Here is a 9,998-nt window from a genome sequence, read left to right as displayed (position 1 = left end):
ATGGACTGAGACTGCTGACAAGGTAGATGACATCGCAAAGAAATGTCTGGCGTCAACGGAAGAAATACAGAGTGTTAAGAAGAAAGTTGTTAAAGTGGAAAAACAGCAGATGAAGCAAGAAAATAAATTATTAATGCTTCAAATGGAAAAGTCAAACCTGATTCTTCGATTCCAAGGTTTGAAAGAAGAAGAACGAGAGGATCTCAGAGACATTTTGGCAACAGCGTTGGAGCCACTGATTGGCAGCGAAGCGGAAAAAATAAAAGAAGAGATGGATTTGGCCTATAGAGCCTATTCGAACTATACAAAGAAGAATAAGCTGCCAGCAGAAGTGGTCGTGAAGTTTACCAAACAGCATCTCCGGGATCAAATTTTAAAAGCAGTATCAGCGGCACCCTTGAAAATAGGAGAACAACCAATCCGAGTTTTGAAAGATGTCCCATTTGAAATTAGAATGAAACGAAAAGAATACAAAGGATTGACTTTGTTCTTACAAAAACATCAAATTAGTTACAGGTGGTTAACGCCAGAAGGACTGGTCTGTAAATATAAAGACAGAAGAGAAAAGATTGATTCTATCTTGAAGGCAAGAGACTTTTTGAAAAAGCACGCCAATGTAGAAGAAGAAGCAGAACTTGCCGAGTGGATGTCGGGGAGAAGCGATGAGAGCAGCAGCTCGGAAGGAGAGGTGAAAGAAGAGGAAGAAAAAGGGGCAGCCGGAGGTCCAAAGTATAATATGCGAGAGACTAAAGGAAAGCACTACAAAATTTAAGAACTTATCTGGATGTGCCAAGGAAGAAACACTAACCCCAAAAGGACTCTACTAACATACTAATTGCCTGATTTGAAAAGAATAAGAAGAAACAGATGTTTATCCAACCGCAGAAGTAGCCAGAACTTTGATGTGGACTTTAACCTTAATACTAACAGATTAATATACCAGTAATTAACATCACTCAACACTTTTCTTTGTCCCTCTATATACCCTCCCTATTTTTCTAATTGGAAAAGCGGAATTTCTCTCCTTTTTAGGAGAGGGAAATAAAAGTTTTACAAAAAAAAAAAAAGCAGTTCTATGGCTTTTACGTCCGGCGCCCTATTTTTCAAATGCTCTGTTTGGATATCACGTCTGGGAGTTCCCTCCCTTGCTTGCTTAAATCACAGGGGCTTTCTAGCCGAAACTCGGTGTTTTGCTTTCACCACGACTCACAGTTCATCGTTGGTCCTAGGACCCACCTCAGGTACGTGTAAAATGCCCGATCTTCACACGCTTATCCCAGTCAGTGACTCTAGAGCTATACGGTCGCACAGCAGTAGGACCTTCAGGGCGAAGGGAAGGCAGGATTCCATGGCATCGAGCCAGAAAAGAGGCAATCCCTCAAAAGCCCCATGGCTAGGAGCCCAAACACAAGGGCTCCGGGGGGTAGCGGACAATTGCCCCCTTCCTATCCACTGGCGTTTGGATCACGACCCCGGGAGCTCACCAGGGTCGCATCCGCCATCATGCCGCCAAAAACCAGAAGTCCACTGGGAATTTTTTTCCAGGGGGGTAATATTTATTTATTTATTGGATTTATATCCCGCCCTTCCTGAAGGCTCAGGGCAGCTAACAAAGAGGCACAAGTGCCAAAGTTAAAACAGATTAAAACAGAATAAAACAATACAATACAAAAAACTCAAGTGTCAGCGCTCTAGATGTCACAGAATCAGTAGTTGCAAGATGGGGGTTTGGTAAAAGTTATTAATTCCAGGCCAACAGCGTACCTCCTAGCAGCACAACCATCCCATCTTCATCCAGGGATGTCTCGCACCCCATTTAATATCCACACAATTGGTGGTCGAGGTGCGATAATGGGGGGTAGCGATGATGGAACAGTGGTGGCAGCGGCTCCTACTCAAAAGCCTGGTGGAAAAGCTCCGTCTTGCAGACCCTGCAGAACTGCGCAAGGATCTCCTGCGGGAGCTCGTTCCACCAGGTAGGAGCCGCCACCAAAAACACCCTGGCCCTGGTGACAGCAAATTTGATATTCCTGGGGCCTGGGATTGCCAGGAGATTTTGACTCCCTGACCGTAGTGCCCTTGGGGGAACATGTGGGGAAAGGCGGTCCCTTAGGTAAGCTGGACCCTGGCCATATAGGGCTTTATAGGTAAGAACCAGCACTTTGAAGTGGATCCGGTACACCATTGGCAGCCAGTGCAGCACTTTCAGCACAGGCAGAATGTGCTCCCGCCTAGAGAGGCCCATCAACAGCCTGGCTGCTGCATTCTGCACTAGTTGCAGCTTCCGGATTCGTGACAAAGGCAGCCCCATGTAGAGAGCGTTACAGTAGTCTAGCCTCAAGGTGACCGTCGCGTGGATCACTAATAATAGAGATTATTATTATATTAGTAATGATGAATTTATAGGCATATATACTTCAGGACCCAGAAAAGGGGCACAGTACTAGGCGCTGCAGGAAATATAGCAAAGTACAATTCTCAGTCACCTACCAATTAATTTGTATGTGGCAGTACTGGCTGAAATTCAGACTTTCCTATGGACCCAGTGCATTGATGGAGAATAGCATTAATAGTTCCTAATGATGAAAAATTCTCGTATTCGGGACATTATCACAGATAATACAGGAGATTAACACAGTCATCTGCATACACAGGTGTTTATGAAATCCTGCATAATTGTCTTTATTATTTAGTTACTTTACAGCATAGCCTATGATATGAGGCTGCGCAGGATGCCATATTACAGGGGCACGTATATGCCACAGCTTCAGTTCTGAGAATCCAGCTTTTTCCAGGTCTCTCCAGGTCTCTCTAGCCAGGTGGCAGCCATCAAACAAGATCTGCCAAACAGGATCATAGATTTGCTGCCAGAAGAGACTCCAGCTGAAAGGAGCACCTGCAACGTGTTCCATGAAGTAGAAAGCGCCACCCTGGAGAAACAAGATAGTAAGTGCATTTGTTACTCATCATTTCTCTTTGAAGAAGTAACCTCTGTGTATCTCATCCATGGCAATCAGAATCCGTCATTTTGTAAACACTGAAGTGATTCAGCTAGATTCTCTTACTGATTGCATTTATGAGGATGTCTGAACTGCTGGAATTTTGAGGATTCATTGAAACGGAGACAGGCAGAAGCAAAGAACCTGCTAATGTAGGGGCACCTCAAAAGTAAGCACAAAGGCATACAAGGCTCAGTGACTTTTCTTTCCCTGCATTGTTGACACTCTGTCTTTTTGCAGGCTTTTATTCATACCCCCAATCTTTTATCTCCCTCTGTTTTCCTCCAGGTTTTTCTCCCCTCATGTTTTCCTCTCCCTCCCTCCTTCTCCCTCTCTCTGCAGGCTTATATCTTCCTCTTCATCCCCCTCCCCCATTCTCCTCATGTTTCTCCCTCCTGCTTTTTGCATTCTCTGTATTCCCAGGAGTTTCTCTATTTTCCCCCACTCACCACTACATATTCCTGTCCCTAAGGCAAGGCTCTAGTGTCTTGGTAGTAGTATGTAAGGAGCACATTCCATCAAAGTGACAGCTCCCCCCTCTCCACCTGCCACCCATCCTCCCTCTCCCTCCCCCTCTGTGAACTCATCCTGGCATCCTGCAGCTAACAGGAGAGCCACTGTGGCTGTTTAAATGTGCCAATAGTTGAGAGGCCTGCTCTTTAAATGGGAGAGGGAACTCTGTGTGCAGGCACATGGCATGCTTTCTGTTGCTGCTGCGTTTTTGCGACGTGGAGAACACCCCCATATACTTTCCCAGAATGAAGGGACTTCGAGAGGCACTCGTTAAGCCCTGCAAACTGGAAATGGGAGAAGAACCGGTTTATGAGGAAATGGGGCCTGAGCCTCACCCTTTGAAAGCGTCACTAATGTACTTTGTTCAATACTTAGGTCCTGAGGTAAGTATAAAGTGAAGAGGGGGGAGAATCATCAGAACATATGAAACTGAGGTTGCTTTTCCTTATAGTTTGATGATGTGGACTGGCCAGCATTTGAAAATTCAACCAAAGCAGCCCACATGGAGGTGAATCCAAAGTGCTGCAAGTATTGCAAACTTGTAGCTTTTGTCAGAAGCCAAGTGGTGGTTACAATGGTGCTAGTGCTGCTGGACATTCAAGAACAGGCAATGATGCTGAGAAGGAATCAGAGAACAAAAATCCCAAGAAGCCCCCTAGAGAAGCTGAGGCTGAAAACATGGAGGATGAGACCTCAAAGAAGCAGGAAGCTGACACTTGGGTTGCCAGGTCACTTGCCGGTTGCAGCAGGGGGGGAGTAGGTTCCAGTCCGGAGTAGGTCCCGCACCACAGTGACGTCACCCGGAAGTGACATCATCACGCTAGGCACATTGCCAGTGGACACTCTAGCATTCGGCTTGAAAACTCTATGATACCATAAAGTTTTCAGGCTGAATGCTAGAGCATCCACCAGCGACGTGCCCAGTGTGAAGACACACCTCCGTGTGATGTCATCGTGCTGGGCATATTGGCCCGATCTGGGCACTTTGGGGGCAGGGTTCCCCCCACTGGCTGGATCTGGGCTGGTGGCCCTTTGAGCGAGCAAACCCCTGCCCCCCCCCCGGGGGGGACTTGGCAGCGTTAGCTGACACAGTGGCACGGGTAAGTACTGAGGAAAGGGAAAAGCGGAGAGGAAAGTAGAGACAGATCAAGTGGTGTTTTCCTTCCTCTTCCCCACAGGCAGAGGAAGAGAAGAGGGGTCAGACAGAGAAGCCCCCGATTTAGAGAATTTGATCATGTTGAGTGGGGTGCTATCCCTGGCATTGCTTAGATGTATAAGAAAGCAAGGCACTAATCCCAAAAACCCATCTGGGGCTGAAAATAACAAACCCCTTCAAGGGGGGGAATTCTCATACAGAAGGTGTGGGAAGTCAGAGGCTGCAAAGGATCAGGAAGCTGTACCTTTGACAGGGCTATCTGAGAACAGCATCTAGATGCAGAACAGATACCTTACCCAATTAAATATGTTGTAAATGTACTCTGTTACTGTAAGCCGGGAAAGATGATGTGCAATTTAGTTTAATAAGGCACAATGTACCCAAGGTAACACAATGTTACGGATATCTTTCAAAGTGTAAAATCATATCCTGCCACATCTCTCAGCAATTAGCATTACCCATTGCCATGCAGCCACTTTATAAAGTAGTTATAAAGACTCTTAAGCATAACTGCAAAGCTGGACTGTGGAATAGGTCAGTTAAAGACATGGACTGAATGGTAGCTCTGAGACAATGCCATTCTACTGGGCTCTAGGCATGTGCCCACCCAAGGGGAACCTTGTACTGTTCTCCTTTAGGTTATGCTAACTATGGCATTTAACTGCTAAGGCAAAAATGTATTAATCCTTGCCCACAGACCACTCCAGACAAAATATACCAGTTCTGTTCTTACAGTGTTCTCTGAAAAAAATCTGGGAAATGTAGTCTGGTGTGGGGTGCTGAGAATTTTCTGTGAGAGGCCCTCACAAAACTGCAGAGGAAATGACAAACCAGTCTGTCCTGTAGATGTGTTCTCTATATTCCTCTGCAGAAGATTATACTCCATCCATCAGCAATACTGTGGAACAGGTCAGTTAAAGACATGGACTGAATGGTAGCCATAAGACAATGCCATTCTTTTTTAAAAAAATAATTTTTATTAATTCTCCAAGACAATGCCATTCTACTGGACTGTAAGCATGTGCCCACCCAAGGGGAACCTTGTACTGAAGCAGCGTGCCAAGCCAGACATGGACCCATGGACTACCAGATGCCTCTCGCTCCTCCACCTCTGCAGCCACATGCCAGAAGGCAAGCCAGCCACCCTGACCTCTCAACACATGGCACCAGCACCAGTTCACTAAGAGAAGCCATGCTCTGCTAAAAGAACCAGGATATTCCTGCACAGACACCATGAAAAGCTCTCTTTTCTATCACGCAGGCATTTCCCTGCCCCACCTTTACATATTAACATCACCAGGTGAAGCACATACTCCTCTTCAGCCTAAACAAAAGACTCCATGATGGGATTGATGAGCATCACTGCTTTTATACATTCAGACTCAGTGTCTATTTCTGGGCTCTAGGTAAAATAACTCTCATATACACAGGTTATTGATTCCATAGTTAATGTCTATTGCCATTTAATATTCATAATTCCCCACATTTATTAAGAAATAAGGCAATTTGGCTAACAACCAAAGGATTAAAATATTGCATTATTCTAGAGAAATGCTTTGCAAATAGGCAGGTATTTTTTAAAGGTGTAGTATTGCATTATTCTTGGGCAGTACTTTATGTGCACCATTTTTTAAAAAGGTGGGTGGAGAATCATGACAGCAGGGGTGGGTGTTGCAATCTTCATCTGGTGTGAAAGGGAACTGTGGCTAATAAGAGAGATTTTGGGTTTGAAATTTTATTTTGTTTTTCACTGAAAATATTTTAACTATTATTGGAAGCTGCCTTGATCCACAGGGAAAGGAGGATATAAATATTTAAATAAATAACAACGGTGAAAAAATGGATTACCCTGTGCCATTTGAAATCTCTGTTGAAGGTACAAATCGAGCAACAATTACAGTGGCAACATAACCATCACAAAGGGGGGAAAAACCCTTGGGTGGAATCGGCCACTCTGATGAGGAATCGTGGATCACCTGCCAGTTCAGCTCATATCATGCTCACCTGTCATGATTAGGAACCTGATCATTGACAGACTGTTTAACTGCATCTGAATGATTCTGAGGTATCCATTTGCACAACAGCATACAGCTTTCTCTCAGCTGCTGTTTGGCCCTGCCAACTGCCTGCTGCGACCACCTCCACTTGTCAAAAGGTACATAGTTTAGTGTGTGGGGGGGGGGGAACTGAGATAAGACTTACTACTTTGGTGTCTCTGTATGTCTTTTAACAGACTGTCCACGAACCTAGGTGATTAATCTTCTGATCAATTCTTGTGATCATTTCATGATAGGTGCTACTACCTGTGCAAGCAGACAATGTAGGCAACACATCTAGAGCCATTTAAAGAGGCATCCAACCAGGGCCGGCTCACCCACTAGACGAAGTGGGCATTCGCCTAGAGCCCCGAGCCCTGGATGGGGCAGCAGCCGGCCTTGGATGGGACGCCGAACGAAGGCGCGGTCCGTTTTCTTCGCTTCCTGGGCAGCTGACGCGTCATATTCCACCTCAGCTCATCAGGACTGGAGCTTGGAGCAGCGGTGGCGGCCAAAGGCAGCGGGGCAGGCAAGAGAGGTGCGGGGGCTGGAATGAAGGAAGAGGTGAACCAGCCAGCCAACCACGGGAGGTTGCCCGGCCCCAGTGACAAAGTGACGCCAAGGCAAAAGGAGAGCTGATCCCATCACAGCCACTGCCGCACCCATGAGGCAGAGGCAGCGACCACTTCCTTTCACGCAATCCTTTTCTGCGGTACCAGAGTTTAACCCATGGAAGGAGTTGGGAATGTCGATCCTAAAAAGCCAGTTCACCTTCGCCCGAGGATGTGGCCCAGCTTTTGGGGGTTTCCAGCACCGGGAGGCGGCCGTCCCTTAAATGGAGGGAGGGGGGGAGGGCTGGAGGGAGGGACCAGGGCCGGGTCACCCACTAGGCAAACTAGGCATTCGCCTAGAGTGCCGAGCCATGGATAGGGCAGCGGGCAGGCCTGGATGGGGCACCGATCTCCCCCCCTCTAAAAGCCTGAACAAAGGTGCAGTCCATTTTCTTCACTTCCTGGGCAGCTGACGCGTCACAATCCACCTCAGCGCATCTGGACTGGAGTTTGGAGCGGCAGCAGCAGCCAAAGGCAGCAGGGCAGGCAAGAGAGGCACGGGGGCCGGAAGGAGGGAAGAGGCAATCCAGCCAGCCAGCCAGCTGTGGAAGGTGGCCCCCCCCCAGCGGCAGAGCCACCGTTGCCACTGCGTGTTTTCTCTCCAAGGCGGAGTCGGCAGCTTCGGAGAAAACAAAGTGACGCCGAGGCAAAAGGAGAGTAGATCCCATCACAGCCACTGGAGGGAGGGAGGGAGGGAGGGAGGGTTGGCTGGCCAGCCGGCCGGCCGGTGCCTCAGATCAGCGCCGTGTCTCTCTCACTCAGGCCGGAAAGGGAGGGTGCACGAGTGGCAGAGAGAAGGGCTCTCTGGGGCACGCTCCGGGAGGTTGGCAACCCCGTAATTGGGCACGCGCTGGGGGGGACGCCAGAAGGTAGCCCTGCCTAGGGCGCAAAAAAACCCTTGGGCCGGCCCTGCATCCAACAGTGCATGGGTGAAGAAGGAATGAACTTTGACTGTGCTTGATATTAGGTCACTACGGTCATCTGACCATTACTTAGGAGAATACATGTCTTTAGTGACTGAGAAGATTAATTTGAGTATTGTACCAATGCAAAAGTGGCTACAAGCTGCTTTGTCATTTATTTATCAAGGCACAGCCTGGTTCTCACCCTGTATACAAGTGGCTACTGCACCAGTACAAAGATTGAGAAAAACATCGAAGCAATCTGATCAGGCCTTCACCTTGTGCATCAACAAGGAGTTTGATCCGTCTGCTGAATCTGTATGAACATTCTCAGCATCCTTGAGCCTAACCACTATATCTTGCTAGTTCTCAGAATGTTAGTTTATCTTTCACAGTTTCCATGCCTGGTGCCACCAGACTTCTGTTTTGTCATGCCTGTTTCAGGCATGGTCAATCTGCAAGATAATTTGATCACCCATAAGCAAACAAGTGGAAGGGCAAAACAAACACTTGGAATTGCATTGGCAATAACTTAATCAAACAAATAATACTAGAGATAACGGAGATTTATTTACAACTCGTTCCAGAAGTGTACTTACTCAATATATTGCCAGATGAGATTAAATGTGATGATTCATGTATTATACTATATACTACAGATGTAATACCCAAAAGAGAAGAGTTAATTATAAAAATATGTGAATTAATGGAAATGGATAAATTAAGTCTGATACTATCAGGGAAAGATGAACATGTGCTTCAAAAAAGATGGCAAAAAGTTAAAAATTGGATTGGGAAAAATGTGTAGTGGAAACTCCAAAAGTGTTTTTTATGTAATCTTACTTTACATGTGTATGTACCAAAAACCGATAAATAAAACTTATAAAAAAAAAAAAAAACCTCTATGGTACCAATGACTGACCACCTCTGAACATTTCTTGCCTTGAAAACCCCATCAGGGATTGCAATGTCAGCTGTGACTTGACAGCAAAAATATATATATATATATTTTTAAGTGGCATGCCCAGGCCCGTAGCCAGGATTTTGACATTCGGGGGGCCTTTAAATAAGTCAGGGGGCACTGACATCACAAAATTTAAAATAAAATTAAAATAAAATTTTTAAAAACTCACTTTTTTGCACTCTGCCTGGGGAAGCAAGCCGCGCTTGGGGAAGGGGCAGCGGTGGGGAGTCCTCCAAGTGGCCCTGAGAGGCAGGAGTCCTCTGGGCAGCCCAGAGAGCCAGGGGGCCTGGGGGCTAGATGGAAGTCGGGGAGCCTTGGCAGAAAATGGGGGGGCAGGCCCCGAAATGCCCCACTGTAGCTACAGACCTGGGCATGCCGACATTCGTACATAATGGGTCTGAATTAATCAGAGTTCATTTTAAACCAGGAAAAGGAAGACAGGAGGTATGAGTTGCAAGCATGAGCCCATGTATTGTGTGACTGATGAACCTTGTTCACATGTTACAGTGAACACATGTACATTCTGCGTGTACATTCACACATCTGTTGATAAGAAACAGCCAACGCATTCATTTTGCAATTGAAACCAGGGACCACCTGGATCAATGTGGGGTTTGTTTCACACATTCAGCTGTACATTTGTCAAAAGCAGGGGTCGTTTCGTAGAAAAAGAGCTAGGGGAACTCATTAGCATAACTCATTAGCATATGCCACACCCCCTGACATCACCGGAGGTGTGTCATAAGGCCACACCCCCTGACATCACCGGAAGTGTGTCATAAGGCCACACACCCCGCCCCCAACGGTCCCGGCCGCC

The 9,998-nt window shown here is 46.7% G+C and overlaps 1 protein-coding gene across 3 annotated transcripts in view; it reads right to left on the bottom strand.

Annotated features, from left to right (window-relative positions):
• Positions 1–9,998, bottom strand: part of LOC107117864 (methyltransferase-like protein 7A) — a 19,058-nt gene that overhangs the window by 3,883 nt on the left and 5,177 nt on the right. For 2 of the 3 annotated variants that reach the window (XR_001482749.1, XR_001482750.1), the window contains exon 2: positions 2,491–2,930. Coding sequence is in view for 1 of the 3 variants with exons in the window: in XM_015420026.1 (XP_015275512.1) it covers positions 2,694–2,930 (237 nt within the window). In the remaining 2 variants the exon portion in view is untranslated. Of the gene's footprint in view, positions 1–2,333; positions 2,931–9,998 lie in introns of those variants that run through there. The other variant, XM_015420026.1, reaches the window with a different exon arrangement.

The sequence above is a fragment of the Gekko japonicus genome, unplaced genomic scaffold (genome assembly GCF_001447785.1).
Source record: "Gekko japonicus isolate JY-2015 unplaced genomic scaffold, Gekko_japonicus_V1.1 scaffold6666, whole genome shotgun sequence".
In the NCBI taxonomy this organism is placed as follows: Eukaryota; Metazoa; Chordata; class Lepidosauria; order Squamata; family Gekkonidae; genus Gekko; species Gekko japonicus.
The sequence above is the reverse complement of the archived record's forward strand: the minus strand, read 5'-3'. Positions and strand labels throughout refer to the sequence as shown.